General features: G+C 44.9%; 1 protein-coding gene and 1 long non-coding RNA gene across 8 annotated transcripts in view; one reads left to right on the forward strand and one right to left on the reverse strand.

The window, feature by feature from the left end:
• MASP1 (MBL associated serine protease 1) overlaps nucleotides 1-16,438 on the reverse strand; it is a 61,292-nt gene that overhangs the window by 16,701 nt on the left and 28,153 nt on the right. For 6 of the 7 annotated variants that reach the window (XM_072807785.1, XM_072807779.1, XM_072807782.1 and 3 more), the window contains 6 exons: nucleotides 15,815-16,011; nucleotides 13,629-13,776; nucleotides 12,167-12,285; nucleotides 11,109-11,187; nucleotides 4,784-4,921; nucleotides 3,879-3,953 (listed from right to left, as the gene is read on the reverse strand). In XM_072807785.1, the coding sequence (XP_072663886.1) occupies nucleotides 3,879-3,953; nucleotides 4,784-4,921; nucleotides 11,109-11,187; nucleotides 12,167-12,285; nucleotides 13,629-13,776; nucleotides 15,815-16,011 (756 nt within the window). Of the gene's footprint in view, nucleotides 1-3,878; nucleotides 3,954-4,783; nucleotides 4,922-7,956; nucleotides 8,705-11,108; nucleotides 11,188-12,166; nucleotides 12,286-13,628; nucleotides 13,777-15,814; nucleotides 16,012-16,438 lie in introns of those variants that run through there. The other variant, XM_072807786.1, reaches the window with a different exon arrangement.
• LOC140622166 (uncharacterized) lies at nucleotides 103-14,193 on the forward strand. Its single transcript, XR_012021866.1, has 3 exons — nucleotides 103-415; nucleotides 12,157-12,308; nucleotides 13,957-14,193. It is a non-coding gene; the product is annotated as an uncharacterized lncRNA (long non-coding RNA).

Below are 16,438 nucleotides of genomic sequence, written 5' to 3' on the forward strand. Positions count from 1 at the left end.
AAGAAATTCACATATCATCCACTGTAGATTATGCCACCATGAGAGCCTACCCTACATCACAATGCCATGGAAGCCCGGGAGAGTTCCACACAGGTGTTACCTTTGACCTAAGTCTTTCTGGTTGGCTTATGTGTGGTCTGGCCCTTCTGTAGCCAGTGCCATCTATGGACCAGACCATTTCATGTATGGGCCGTCACCATCCTGATTCATTTCCAGTCAAGGTCACTTTGGCCTGGATGATCTCATATTCCAGAATTGGCTCATGCAGGGGATACTTAGAAAAACCATAGATCATGGGGTTTGGGAGATGGAAAGAAACTAAAAGACTAACAGGTCACAGCAAACACTGGACTGGGTGGGGAGATACCTGGGACCTTGACCTGGCTTTTCTCTCCTAGGTCCCATATGACTCTGGGTAAGTAAATTTGGACTTAAATTTTTGATCTGCTAAATGAGACAGTTGGTCAATATGATCTCTGTGGATCTTTCAAATTCCAAATTCCCTCAATTTTTATTTCATTTCCCCTGGCCACCTCCATTTTATGGTGAGTAAAACTTTCCATAGGTTAAATAATTAGCCCAAGGTCACGTGGCTATGAAGTTAACAGGGGCATTAGAAGAGGGCTTAACTAGATTCTAAGATCAATGTCTTATCCTCTATCTCACAGTTCCTCATTACATATACAAATCATGGTCATGGACTCTGTAACTTTTTCTTCTTTGGCCAAAGGACTCATGCTGTGAGTGCATGCCCAGGCCATCCAGGGTCAGGAAAAGGTGGCATAATCTACAAGCAATGATGCAAAGGCCCAGCTCTGAGGCACCCATCATTGCACCCAGGAACCCTGTAGTACCTTCAGGGGAAGAAGAAAGGTCTGATCAAGCTTCATTCCACTGAGTTGCACCCCGAGCATGCACATGCATCACCAGCCTCCTGCAGCCAAATGCCTTTGGCCCATGAGCAGGGGGTCTTCAGTACCACTCCTCTGCTGGCTAAGAACAAGCTTACATGAGCCTTCCCAGCAAGGTTCTTAGGCCTAGGAGGTAAGCGTGGTGTGAGTGTGGGCTTCCTTTTGGTTGCAAGTGGCCAGGCTATAATCTTTGGTCCCGGACACTTTCAGTGATCCTTTAAAGACTAAGGAACATTTGACTTTTCTTGGCAACTTTGAGAGGTCAGGCTTTCAGCAACCTAATGCTTTTCAGATGCTCTTCTTCCTGATGCCAAAGGCTTCTTACATGATTCTTAAGCACTCTGTCATTCACACCAGGCCAGATGTGAGCTGGCCTTTGCTAACTTTTTTGGGGCCTGGTCTTTCAGAGTTGAAGGCCAGACTCTCAGCTACAAGCCACAGACTATGGAGTGACATCTCAAAGTGATCTGTGACTGGCCCTGCACAATAGTTCATTTAGTGCTGAAATGCCCTCATCTGGTTAAAGCTGGGCCTGTGGCTGAGTCCATGCTTACAACAAAGCTAGTGCTGAGAGGTGTTTTTCTCCACTGTCAGAGCTGGGGAAGCTTGGAGAACCACTAATTTACAGATACAGAAATCGAGGTTCAGAGAAGGCAAGTGACATACTCAAAGACATTAGTGACAGAGCCAGAAGTAGAGCCCATTTCTTCTAGCTCTTGCTCCATTTTCTCCACTAAAGTCTGTTTTTCTTCTTGATATGCTTTTGTCCTTTCAAGAGGTTGAATGATGCAACAGGCCTTGAGAGAGCTCATCGAAATGAGGCCATTCTTTTTGGCTGCTACCATTCTCCATCCAGTCTTTCCTGGAACAAAGGAATCTTCTTGAAAGAAGCCAGATTTGGCCTCTTGAGCACTGGAGGTACTAAGAAGGGCCCTTAAAACAAAATGTGATATTCTAGAATTCTGGGTCCATGAGGATGGCATGAAACATAATCAGAGTCAGGAATGGCTTAGCATTGCTTGTGTTAATTAAAAAAAAAAAAAAAAAAAGTCTTGGCTTCAGCTTCCAGCTCTGCCCCTAACTCTGTGGATAATCTTTGACAAATCATTACACCTCACTGAGCCTCTGTTTATCTCACATGAAAATGAAGGGCAGATATGGTTAATAAGGTTCCTTGGAAGGTGTATATTATGATGCTAGATAAAATGGCTTTCTCCATTCCAGCTTGCTTCTGTGTTCAATTTTGGTGTTTTAGGAGGAAAGAATTTAGAAATCTCTGGCATGGTCCAATGGTAAACCACAGTTCTTTCCAATACCAGGTATTAAAAGAATTTCATGACTCCCTGTATCTAAGATGCTTTGTATAAATATAGAGGGTAATGACCACTATGGGTCATAGAACGTTATGGATCACCTGGTCCTGCTCTGTCACTTCTGAGGTATGGGATCCTAGCCTCAGAGAGGTGAGATTACTCGCTAAAGATCACAGTAAGAAAATGGACTAGGACCGAAGTCTCTGACTCCCAGCTCAATACCTCTTCCCCTTCCAGAGGTTGTAGCATGGCTGCCTAGGATGGAATCCACCTGAAATGCTGTTTTCTTTGGCCCACATGGTACCTAACTCTTCTTATCTTAACTCCCTAAGTGGGAGTTAGGTTTTTCAGTTCACCGCATTCCATCTTCTATGAGGGTTCACCAACTATGCCCTAGGGTATGCTCTGGGCTAAGCCTAAATGAGATGATGGGGATCAGCAGAGTTTGAGTGGGCTGACCTTTCTTCTGCTCCACCTCCTTCAAGTTCTTTATTAGGCTTCATAAAGCCCTCCCAAGTGAAGTCTTCCTAACCAGTCCTCACCCCTCCATTCCCAGATTATCACACACAGTAAATGTCTCCTTCTCTAGGATCTCATAGCAACTGTGATGGCCAACATGGAATGCTAACATTTTCTTTGGTTCTTAAGGATAATGGTAAACAATGCCATAGTCTTTCCATTTTGACATCTAAATCTAACATCTAGAAGCTTACTGAGGGGATATTGAGGGTTACTAAAATGTGCCATTCAGATAATACACTAGCTTAGTTTACCCAACACTCTAATTCAGTAAAATACAAATGCCACCCGACATAGAACTACACTGCAAAGCTCCTGCTGTTCTGCTGAATGTGCAGACAGGACCTACATCGCTCCTCAGTGCTGTCCTAAATGGTTATATCTTTCAGTGAATTCTGTTTGATTAATTAAATCAATTCCAGTATTCTTGCTTTTATTAAAAGTGTAAATTACTATGCCATGACTCTTAAATTTTTTGGTGTGGATTATTTGTTTCATCCTACAGTGTGCATTTGAGGCTATAATTTTCTAGTTAAGTTGATTTGAATATAAGTGTGTACTATGATTGCAATACAAATCACCCATGCTTTTAATGCTAAAGCAAATATCCACAAAATGTCCCCCAAATCTCTATTCACAGTGACACTTTCTATTACCACAGAATTCTTTTTTCATTTTAAAGTAGGGTCAGTAGGTGAACCATGGGGTTGTAGCAGTCAGTAAGACTTGAACACGTTGCTCTTTGGAAGAACTTCTTACTCTGTCCTATAGTTATTTGTTGTCTTAAGTTGCTCATCTCCCCTACAGCACAGTGAGTGTTTGAGGACGAGGTGCCCACTTTCCTGATTTCCCTGGTGCACAGCAGGTGTACACACAAACTGTTGGAGGGAAAGCCTGGTGGGAAGGGAGCAGAACGGCAAAGACAGGAGACAGGAAGGCTCTTGATGTGATAGCACAGGCTGAGTGTAGAGGCTGGTTGGTTTGCAAAGGCTAGAGGCTGGGCTTCTCTATTTTTGGCTCTCTGAGGTATCTCTTAATAAAGAACCAAAGCATCATGCTCCCCATCCCCACCCCATCAACAGCCAGAGAACCTTGGGTGGGAGACCAGGAGGCAGAGGACTGGAGGGTCAGGTACCTGGCAGGCAGGTGGGCTGGCTTCTCCCCAGTACTTCATTCATCCAGACTCCTTGGGCAGAACAGGTATATACACCTGGGAGAGTGAAAAAAGGTGGGAGAAGAGGGAGAAAAGTGTTGGTTTGTAGCACATGGAATATAGATCTGGGTTCTTAATTCTTCTATGGACTGCTGCAAGCCTTCCACATGGTCTCTCTGATGCCATTCTCTAAGCCAGTTCTCCCTGCAATCTGAAGGATCTTTCCAAAATGGGAATCTATGCTTCCTTTCTGCTCAGAATCATCAGTGGCTCCCATTGCCCTCAAAAACAAACAGCATGCTCTTCAGCACGGTGCCCGCGGGTCTGCATAATTGGACTCCTGCCTGCCTGGGGGCTGCTTCCTCCCCTGGGCCAGCCCAGCCCCTGGCAGGCACTTCCTCCCTCTCAGGCACCAGGCTCCCACAGTTCTCTGTGGCACACTTACCTTTCTTCCTTTCCCCACTTCATAAACTCTTTAATAAACCATGCTTATGCCCACCATCTCATCTGAGTCTTATATTAGCCCTGTGAATTATATTGCTGTTGCCCTTGTGAAAAGCAAGGACTTAGAAACTTAGAGAAATTGGAAGAATTTTTCTTAGGAGCAGTCTGTGGCAGACGCAGAACTGATGGGCTTTACCATCTCCCTGAGGGCTCCTTCTCTGCAAGGGGCTCTGGGTGTACATGTGAAGGTGCTGGGATGCCATATGGCTTAATCCCTGGGATGGCAGCCTGAGGCAGGGAGAGGTGAGGTATGGCCCCAAATGTTTCTCCTCCCAGTTTCTCTCAAACTTCAGCCAGTGGCCTGACTGCTGCAGCCCCCAGTCCAACCCTGAGACCCAAATGGTGTGAGGTGGGAGAGGGCTGGTTTAGCATGGAGGGCTCACCTGTGATATTGTGGAGCATCTTATAGTAGGGCTGCTGGCAGGAGTATTGGATCTCAGATTTATATGTGGTAAGGTTGTTCCTGGTGGAGAAGGTGATCAGCCCATGTTTCAGCTCTGCTGGGGCTCCACAGTCCGCAACTGAGAGAAGAGAGTTAACACCTCTCAATTAACCTTTGCTCTTCTTCTTGGGGCCATATGGTAGGTCTGTCTCATACAGATGTGCAGGTTGTGCACTGTGCACAACTGCAGAGAGCAATGCTATAGTTCATGAGAGTAGTACCCTAGAGATTGTGTAGGGCCTGTGTAGCCATGGGTGGCACTGCTTTGGGGGTCTCTTCCATCTACCGTGGCACTACCGTGTGGCCAACTCACTGGACCTGGTGTTGATTCCAGGGCAGGGGCAGGGCTACCGAGATTGAAGCAGACCCTGGTCTTTTCCCCATGTAGCCCTCTTCTTGACTTCCAGTTCTATTGTGCAACCCTCTTAGTCTCTCCTGCCTAAGCATGAAGTCTCTAGCTCAGCAAAAAAACTCTGGCTGACACAAACTGAAGAATCTTCAGTCCTCCCTGACTCGATCACATGCTGAGTAAGAGCAGTTAATGTGCTCACATTAGTGCTTCACATAAAAAAACCCAAAAGCAAACAAATAGAAAACAGCTCCTGCATGAGTACACGACCCCATCCTGCTGTCTCTCTCTGTAAGCATCTTGCTTGATCACAGAAGGTGGGAGGTGGGGTCTGGGGTAGACTAAGTTTTAATCATTCATCTGCTTATGTTCTCCAATTGTTGGGGCCTGGATGTTGGGCTTGGCTATAGGATGGCTGCTCCTCAGAGGTGATCTCAGGGCCGTTGCCAGCACAGAGTCCAGCATGAGTCTGTCAGAAGCCAAGTCACAGGCTGAGGACCCAATTTGTCAGGGTTTCTTCAGGGGCTTCCTTTGGGGGGTGGTGCTCATTTCTAAGGAAATCTTCATCTTAGGTCTAACAGCCTATGCCAGAGCTGGAGAATCATACAAAAATCATAGAACTTTGTGGCTGACAAGGGACCCGAAGGCAGACAATTCAGAGTATCTACTTTACAAACTGAGCTCATAGAGGAGACCTGACTGGCCTAAGGTCACATAGCGAGTTATAATCAGAAAAGTAGACCCGACTTTAAACTCAGTGTTCTTTTAAGAAAACCATCTGACAGTTCTTATGGATCTGCTTTCTAATTAAAATGGCTTAAAAAATCAATATTAACCAGGTAATGATGGACATTAGCTATTAATCTTCTGATAATTTCAGAGGACAACATTCCAAAACCAAGAATTTCCAATTTCCCCTCACCTTGGGAAACAGAGAGAGGGCAATTTACCCCTGAGATGCTACCCTGAACTTGTAGCTTTTGAGTTTAGAACTCTAAATTCATCATTTTGATTGAATAAAGAGTTATCTAATATAAAGCATGGATGACACCAAGGCCCTCCATTGTGGAGGAGAGAAATGAAGGCTGAGAGTAAAAGCAGGTGCCTTCTAGCCACAAGGAAGGCAAAAACCAAGAGGACTGGATAATGTTTTGTCTTGTCCTCTAATCCCCTTAAAGAAATTGTTCCCATTCGTTTTGATGACCCAAAAGTAGAAACATGCTTCCACTCTGTGAGTGAGGGTCAGCACTAGGATCACAAGAGGCAATAATATCTATTATTTAAAGTTACAAAATAGTTTTAAATGTATTTTCCTGCTGAGTCTCAAAGCAGAATTTTCTTCCTTTTCCCAGAAATGCCATTGACTGATGCCTGAATCTTGACTTTGGTCTAGCAGTTCATTTCGCCTAAAGTAGTCTCTGGACCTAATACCTAGTTCTAAGGGGAGGAATTGCAGGGTTGACCTTGGACATGGCTAGATGGTCAGGCTTTTGAAAGCCTGTTTACTTGGCCAGCAATAGTAGGGAGCTATTTCCTGAGTAGAGGGCCTGCTTTCATATCACTCCAGAGAAGTAGCTTTGCTGGCCCTACAGCCAAATAGAGGTGATAAGTAGTATAAAATAGAGGGTTGCTTCAGCTTGGGTATGGTAAGTGGGGTGGTATGCTTCTACTCCCAAGTCTACAGTGGCGGATGAAGGGCCATGTGTCTCTGGGACCTGGAGATGACTTCCTTTTCTGAGGAGCCTGGAGCCCTGTTAGTCACAGTCAAAGATCTACACACCCAGAACCCACTTCCTCAGCTGGTCTAGCTTCTTCGCTTTAGGAAGGGTCTCATCCCTTCTCTAATGCTCTCTCTGGCTACTTCCACACCCTGGAATCAAAATGCCCTTCCTTTTTCCATTCCATTGGCCTCACTTTCTCATCATCCTCTGGGATGGGACGCACCACCCCACCCTCTGTCTCTGGTGTCACCTCTGGCTGCCATTTATTTTCCTTCAGATATGTCTTTCTTGACCTGCTGACCTGAGTGTGCTTTGCCACAATCTGGGGCTTCCTGGAGAACTATGCACCACGGACTCCCCCTGGCACTCAGGCCTCAGGGGTGGCTCCTACCCCAGCATCCCTTCATCTCTGCCCTCCATGCACCCATGCTCCAGCATCACAGACGCTGCTCCCTTGCCAGCTTTCCCCGCACAGGAACCACTGTGGTCCATACTCTGGCCACCCTCGAGGCCTTGATCAAATACTGCTTCTTCCTGAAAGTCTTTTCTCAGTATTCTAATTGGACAGGGCACCTCTTCCTTTCTCCTTACAGAGGCCTCTATTCATCTCTCTGATGCATTTGTCTTCTGTTGCCCCGTATTGCCATTATTGGGGTCCATATCGAATCTTCTGCCTAAATTAGGATTCCTTTCATCTCACTGAGTACAATATCTGTTACACTTTGTGGGCTCAGGCATATTGATTGAACCGGTGCTCATCTTTACTGCCCACCTCATCTATGCTCTCGGAGGCACCCCTGCCCTAGGCTGGCACCACAATCTATGCACCTGCCACTGTCCACCCTTGCAGGAATCTACCTCATTAAAGCCCATTTAATCACCACATGGACTGAGTAGTCACAGTGTAATGCAGGGATTCTCTTGATACATCGATTCTGGTTTTGTTCAAGCTGAAGCAGAGGTTCCTGTTGCCACTACAGAGCCCTTTATCGCGTTACCCACTGATGTCCCATGGCACCAAAGCAGAGGACTGCTGCTTTCAAGTGTGATATCTATCTCTCGAAATCTTTAATCAGGGAATTTTCAGAAATGCAAAATTTATAAGTCCAGCCCAGAGGAAAGAACCTCTGATAGTGGATTTTCAGCCCCGAGTTAGGTATAGGTGGAATAGAAACTTTTGTGGTTGAGGATATGCCTATATTTCCTAAAAACCCATGCTCTCGGAGTTATTGTTAGTTTCACCTACTCATGGTTGTTAGAAAGTAACAACAGATAAAAATATTACAGTCCTAAAGTCACAGGCCTTCTGGCCCATTTTATCTTGAAGTGTGGAGTGGATTAGGAACCAGAGGCCACTTTGACCTTGTCAGCCTGGGGCCATGTGGTTTTATATGACATCTTGGGTCTCTAGGACCAAAGTGATTTTTTTCTTCGAGAAGAGTACCAGTCTACTTGGAGTTGCTAAAAAAAAAAAAAAAAAAGAATGCCTCTTGTCTTTACATTATTTTCCAGAGTACTGTTTGAATGATGGATGAGCCCTCCAGTGGAGAAATGTTCTCCTTTACGCAGCAGTTTCAACTGCTCGACACTGTGTTGCTTTGTTCAGCATCCACACTAATCCACAAAGAAATTGGAAATGGAGCGTTGGCGGGGTGGGGAGGGGTGCAGTAGCTCTGGGGCCCCAGGGTCTTGTGAGTGGTCCATTCCTGGACGTCTGCACTTTTGTGGGGTCCCGTCATTCATTCTGTCTGTTGCTCTGACCCGGGTTCGTTCTCCTCATCCATTTCAGTTTCTGCCACCAGGGTGAAGATCAAAGAAGGGTCAGGAGGTGCAGAGAAAGGAAGCAGAGAGAGGAAGGGAGAGAGAAAAAGAAGAGAAAGAGAAAAATTAGCAAGCAAAGCAGAAACAGTTTATGCAGGAAATACAGAAATCGCTCCACCAGATTGATTAAGAATGCAGTTTAGGTACAGCTGGTGTGGATGACAGTTGGGGATGGTAGAATTTGTACCATTCTGAGAATCTGCACAGTCATAAATCCTGGCTCGTGAGGATTACAGCACTCTGCCCCTGGAGCAAGCTTTGTATTCATCTGGTCCAAACCTTCGTTTGACATACAGCATTCAGGGTGGAGCAGTACTTGTCTCGGGTCACCATGGCAAGGTGGAGGCGGTATAACAATGCATGATTTCCACTTCCTATTCCAATACAAGTTTCTTCACTACACATGTACACTTCCTGTCTGTTCCTAACCTCTTTTCTCACAATCCCTAGGGACTTGAATTTCTCAGTCTTGCTCATCTTTGCACATCCTTAGGACCCAGCACATGCCTGGGCAGAGAGATGCTTAGTTAAAAACCTGCTCAGTGAATGAGCAGAGACACCAGGAATGCCTGAATGAGGATCCTAATAATTCAAATCTGGGCTATCCTGGGAGAACCAGGTCATATTCAGGAGGGAAACAAAACAAAACAGAACAAAAAAATTCCTCTTCTCTTTAGTACAAAATGGCAGGCGTTCTTTTGTATACTAACAGAAGTCACATAAAATGCTACCATCAAATACAGCTGTGCGTGACACTTATCAGCGCTTCTGTTACAATAAAAAGTGTGCATGCTTTATTAGGGAAAATATTACTATTAAAATTTTCTACCTTCCAAAAGCATGAATGAGAGAAACCAAACCTCTGCCTAATGAGGCGATTTGGTGTAGGTGGGGGGGAGGGAAGAAATAAGCTTTTATTAGACTCTCACTTATTCCTGGTAGCCCACAGGTATAATTCAGTTAATTGATCCTTAGAAGAATCAGGAATGCAGGAAGCTGAGGCCAAAAATCTGAGTAAATTGCTTACGGACATTTGACTGGATGAGTCTGGATTTGATCTAGAACTTCCTGCTATTAAATATCCTGTCCTCTCTACACCAAATTCTCTTTTCCTTCCTCCTTCAGAATGTCCCTTTGCTTTGTCCCGCACAGTGCTTCCCACAGAACTCAGTCACAGCACTACTGAGTCGGAGAAGGTGGTGGCTGTGTTTACTGACACTTGAATTCCTCAATTTCTCAACCTGTGTTTTCTATCTAAACTCCCTATAGGCATCCAGTCAATGTTTGTTGAAACCAGTACTTGCCCCCTCTCTTCCCACAATGGGTTCTGACTCCAGCCACATCATTATATTAAAAAAGAAAAATTAAAAAGCAAGAATATCCTCAAGATTCTGTCTGGGATTTGCCATAAGAGAGTTCACCCTGACGGTGTTCTCCTGGGACTGAGGAAGTGGATCTGCCTGCCTAAAGAATCTGAACCATTTAGAAGAAGGGATGAGGACACCACTTCACAGTTTATACGAGTCATGAAATGAGGATGGACGGGATCAACCCTAGTGCTTGACTTCTTACCTCTCCATCCTAAAGCCAATCCTCCCCTTGCTCCTTCTCTTCCTTCTCTTCTCATCATCATCACACTTTCCTTCCTCACTGCTACCATAATGAGTTTCCTAAAAATGTGGTCTTTACAAGTCTTGACCTAGAACTACCTGGATAGGGGGACAGGGTGGTGACTGGTAATCTATATTTTTACAATGTTCACTAAGTGATTTATATGGATTACATTATTTGGAAAACACCCCAATATATTCTAGAGTATTAAAGCTAGTTCAACTTTTTATTTTAAATTTAAGGTGAAGGATCTTATCCATGGTTGCAGGGTGGATTAGGAGCAGAGCCAATGTAAGAACTCTGCGCTGACCTCACAGCCTTTCCTGACAGGTCCTAAATCATGAGCTGTTCCAGAAACCTTAGTGGGTATGGCTGATGGCCACATAGAGACTGGCAAGGTCATTGAGCTCTGGGCGCTGGTGCTGAAATAGTTTCCTGAATTAGCAATTGCCAGAGCTAGTTTCAAACCTGGGGACAAGCTACTCCTTTAGCAAATTTGGCAACCTGTCTATAGGCAGAGGTAAAATTAGTATTTAGGAAGTAAACTGGAACCGACAAGAAGTTTCTCTTGGAATTCTAATGTCTTAATGCCAAAAGAAAAATTAATAGCCTTTTGGTCCAGCCCTCCTGTGCTTGCTGCATTCCTGCCCCCACCCCTCTTTGAGCCCATCTGTTGGGTTTTCACCCTTGTGTGGTCTCTGGTTGGAACCAACCAGTGCTGGGGAGCTCACTATCCTTGTCACAGACCAATATGGCTTTCTTACTTTTACAAGTGGGAATCCTGTTACTCCATGTCCCATCCTTCAGACACTCGATCTGGAATGTATCCATCTCCACATTATCCTAGGAAGAAACATGAAGAAGATGCAGCAAGAAGGAGGAGGGGTAGGGTCGGTGGTTGTTTCCCAGTACAATCAGCTCAAATTCCAAACCCGGTTGTCCTTGACTGAGATTTTCCAACCATGGGCCTCCAAGGGCAAGCTTGATGGATAAGGAAAAGAGAGATGCTGAATTCATAGTCCCTATTCCTACTCTGGAGAGGGGCAAGGACTATGTGGAAGAGAGGGCTTGGACAACGTCTGGGAGGGGAAACCTGTACCCCTGACTCCCTTTCCAGAGCAGTGGCTCTCAAACACAAGTAAGCACTAGTATCCTTGAGGATTTGCACAGACTGCTGGGCCTCACCCCCAGAGCTTCTGATTCAGTGGGTCTGGCCTGGAGAGCAGTTTGAATTTCTAATAAGTGATGTGATGCTCTGGAGACCCCATGTGAAAACCCATTCCTTAAGAGTGTTCCTCCAGCTTGGCTCACATCAGACTCAACTGGGTAACCTAACAGAAAAACCAATCACCCATCCTGCCCCAGAGATTCTGTTTTAATTCATCTTAGGTGAGGCCTGGGAAGTAATTTTGTATCTTTAAAAAACTATCCAGGTGATTCCTAGGAGAGTGAGCAGCGTCTGTCTGCCACCTCTAAAATCTCTGCTTCCTGTCCCAGTTTCCCCCAGTAAGCCTGATCGATGAACTTTATTAAGGTTGTGTGTCCTGATAGTAGGGTTGAATGAATCTTAATTTGTGTTTGAAATTCAAATCAGCCCAAGCTCTGAAAGAAGACTTCTGTGCCATTTCCAGAAGTGAAAATCTGGGATGCATGCTTTGGATTTTCAGAGGACTGGAATTTCTGAAGCATGTTGGAGATTTATGGGAAAGTTAGCAAATACTGTGGTGGGATCATGCAAGCTCTGGAAGCCCATCTGCCTTGGGGGGGCACTGGACCATTTCTCTGACCTGATGGCTCTTCTTCCCCCCGCAGGACCCTGTACCTTCAGAACTTTGTAGCCTGTGTCACAGCTGATGAGCACCTGGTCTTTGAAGGAATACGTGGCTTGCAGGGGCTCGATTTTCCCGTGGACAGGAAGCTCTGGATCTGGACACTCATTCCCTGGTGGGAGCAATGAAAGATTGGTGGGTGAGAAAACAAAGAAAAATCTGCAGCAGGCAGCCAGCCCCCATGGTGCAAGCAATGGTGCAGGAGAAACCCACAAAATGAGTTGTTGGGGGCCTCGTACCTACTAGGCCCTGATAACTTATTCTGGAACCTTGAGCAGGTCACTTTTCAACTTAGACCTCTAGTTCCTCAACTGTAAAATGAGGTGGTTGGCCAAATGATTTCATCATGAGTCAGGGTTTAATATCCACGGCAGGATATTAAATGCCATTGAGTGTAACCCTTATCTGAGGCTGCGTTTACAACATGTTCAATAGTAGTGATCAGACATCTATTTGCATTCCTACAGTGACAGAGAGCTTAATACCTCTCAAACCTATACCTTTCTTACTGGACTTCTTTGATCAAAGGAACAGTGTTTTCCTATTCAACCATAATCTATATCCTTGTAATTTGCTCTCACAGGGCAGAGGTTGTCCTCTTGGGCAGCTCAGGATGACTTTAATCGCTCTTTCTCCCCAGGACCATTCTTCAAAGTGTTAGAGAGAGAGAGAGACTGTGACCATATGCCTCTGAGCTCTCCCTTCCAAAGGCCACATTGGACAGGATTCCTAGGTCTGAGTCTATCCCTGACATTTTTTCCTGGACAAACTCTCTTTTAATACCCTCTTTACATCCTTCTCCAGAACTGGACACCAATGTGATAATGCAGGCAAGGCCAGGATATCAGATCTATAAACTGGATTACCCACACCCAGCACCCTCTTCTTTCTTGGCTAACTATAAATCCCTGAGGCAATGGCTCTATCAGGGTTTGGGCCAGGACTGGCTGCCTTGGAGTACTGGGAAATGAGACCTGTGGGCACTGCCAGTCTGGTGCTACAGGAGGCAAACTGCCACGACAAAACATTTTAAGCTATGGGCCCAAACTCAAATTCCTGCCCAAAACCTGGAAAGGGCTGAGTGGGAGGGTTCTCTCCAGGCCCAATGAATCAGTGTAAAAGAGTTGAGTTTAGGAAATAAGCAGTTTTCTTTCTTTATTTGTTTTTGTTTTTTAAATCTCCTTATGTGATTCTGAAGTGCAGCAAGTTTGAAAACTATTTCTAGTCTAAATCCACCATTTTTGCTGCCCTTGCTCCCATTTTATGGATGGGAAACTCAGGGTAAGAGAAGGTACTTGGTCCCACACTCTTCTGTAGCAGAGCTAGGTGTCCTGCCAAATCCCCAGAGGAGTCTCAGGCCTGCACTGCTCATCCCTGAGCCACCCCTCATCCCTCAGCTCATGAGGGCTGAGCATGGTGACCAAGCATGATCCATGGAGGGAGAGGCTGTGTTACCTGTCGCCCTGTATGAGAGCCTCCAGCCCTGGTTCTCCCCTGAGTTGTCGCTGCGGAATAGAATCTGGACGCTGTGGCTCTCAGTGTTGATGGGTTCTGGGGCTTTCTCTCCACAGAAGGGCCCCAAAACTTTTGGGCCAGCTTTAATCTGTGATTGGCAAGATAGAGAAAAAAGGTCACATCTGAGTAGTGGTGGCAGCCGCTGGGACCACCTCTATGGTGCATCCTGGTTTTCTGGAGGCCTCCATGTGAACCCGTAGTATTCACTCATGTTTTAGTGGGCATTGCCATTCACCAAACAGTTCCATTTCCACTCTCTCATTTACAGATTACGACGGCCTTGGAAATGGATGAAGCTGGCTAATAACCCTCTGCTCAAAATGAACATATGGCTCAGAAAGGGACAGAGCTCTGTCCAGGTGCATGGGATAGAGAAGGCCTCTGCTCTCAAAGAACCTACAGCCTAGTCGAGGATGGCTGGGATGGGGTAGCAGATGGGACTAATAATAAAGATTAAGCAAAAATAAATAAATAAATAAATAAATATTAAGCAAAAAATTACATGCTGTGTCAAGAATTATAAAAAATAATCAGGGTGATATACACACATCAGATAAATATATGTTATATATTTTTAATTATGTAGTAAAAGCTATGTAACCTAACTCATTACTCATATAATAAATAAAACTTTATTTTTTATTTTTATTTATTTATATATTTTTAATTTTTGTTGTTTATTTAAATTCCATTTAGTTAACATATAGTATAATATTCGTTATATCTTAGTAATTCATCACTTACATATAACACCCAGTGCTCGTCATAGCAAGTTCCCTCCTTAATACCTATCACCCATTTAGCACATTCCACCGCCCACCGCCCCTCCAGCAGCCCTCAGTTTGTTTTCTCTGGTTAAGAGTCTCTTATGGTTTGTCTCCCTATTTTTTTCTCCTCTATGTTTGCCAGTTTTATTTCCTAAATTCCACATGAGTGAAATCATATGGTTAAAATGCTATTTTTAAAAAATTTAAAGTTCTCTTTCAAAGAAATGAAAAATTTTTTTAAGATCCATTTTTTCTATTTACCTACATAGTTAGCATTTTTGGTGCTCATCCTTTTTTCCTACAGATCACAGTTTCTATCCGGTGTCAACTCTTTAATAGTGCAATCAAAAAACTTTATTTTTTAATAGATAAAACTTTAAATAGGTGGTCAGGGAGGGCTTCTTTGAGGAGGTGACATTGGATTTGAAACATATAGGATGAGTAGAAACTTGTTATTTAAGGAAGAGGGGAAAATATTTCCCAAGCGGAGAAAGTAGCATATGTAAAGTTCAAGGTCAAAGGTGGCAAAGGGCTCAGCAAGTATTAAGAACAGGAAGGAAGCCAGAGTGGCTGAAACAGAGGTAATACCATAGCTTGAGGTAGGAAAGGCAGGCAAGTGCCATATTGTGTTGAGGAATTTATGTTGATTTCCAAGAGCAATCCTGATTTAATCTGGCTTTTATAAAGATTAGCCTTGATGCCATGGTGAGCAGACTACGCAGGGCAAGGATGGAAGCAAGAAAACCAGCTAGAAGCTTTGCATCGGACCAGGAGATAATGGGCATTGGCCTGGGATGGAGTCAGTGGGATGGAGAGAAGGAAGTAGGTACTATTAGCTGATCTAGATTTCCTGACTTCCAGACTCAGTTCCTTTCTGTGCTTCTAACTCTTTTTCTTCCATCTCCAAGGACCAGGACTCCTGAACCCTCATGTGGTGACTTCTACAATCCTGGATGATATCTCCGTCTTGTCGCCCTTATTGTGGATGGGGGGGAAGTGAAGCCTCATGAGATTAAGTGTCTGGAGAAGGCTCACAGCGTAGCTCCGGGGATACTTTGTGTGATAAGCAGAATTTTAAGATGGTCCCTATGACCTTCACCTCTGGTGTGACTTCATGATGATATCATGTAACATGGCAAAAGAGATTTTACAGGTGGCTGAGGAGCTAGTGTTCAATCAGGGAAGGTCCTAGGCTGGATCTGATTAAGCTGGTAGATGCTATTTTAACTAATTACCTTTTGGGAAGCAAGAGGCTTGGTCCCCTATCCCGGGAGAAGGCAAAGGGCCAAGAATATCAATTTTCCCAATTCAGCCAAGATTTCCCAGTATCCCCAAGGCCAACATCCACTGTAGGCTTACCTTGATGTAGTCATAGGGGCAGGGCACCTCAGGATGATCCTCAATGTCGAAAATGTCCTCGAACTGCAGGCTGACCATGAAACCCTCCTCTAGCTCTATCGTGTAGAAGCATTCTGAGCTCTTAGGGTAAGGGTTGGGGAAGTCAGGGCTGGTGATCACGCCTGTCCTCTGGGTATAGACGTTGTCACTGCACTCCACTGTGGAACACATACCAGAGCAAAGTGACACACCACAACCATGGCTAGGGCAACCCGTTTCTTATCTGTTACTGTACAATTTTCTCACTAGTCCTGAGCAGCAAGCAGGGAAGACATCACTATCCCCATTTTATTGATGGGTAGAAGCCCTCATGGAAAATGGCCAAAGCCTTCCATTTCTCCATTTCTCCATCCCTGCTCCACCTGGAGAGGACATCAGGGTGGGCATATGGATGAGACATGAAACAAAGATAGAAGGAATAGGGCATTTTCTTGCTGTCTCTCTTTGCCTCTCTCCTCCCTCATCTTTCCTTTGGACTGAGGTTCTCTTGATCACAGAGGAACTTGGGAGGCCATAGGAGTGAAAAGAAAAAGAAACTGCTGGGTGAGGCCAAGCTTATGGCTCAGAGTGATGGGACTGGTAAAC

This window comes from Canis lupus, chromosome 31 (genome assembly GCF_048164855.1).
Source record: "Canis lupus baileyi chromosome 31, mCanLup2.hap1, whole genome shotgun sequence".
NCBI lineage: Eukaryota > Metazoa > Chordata > Mammalia > Carnivora > Canidae > Canis > Canis lupus.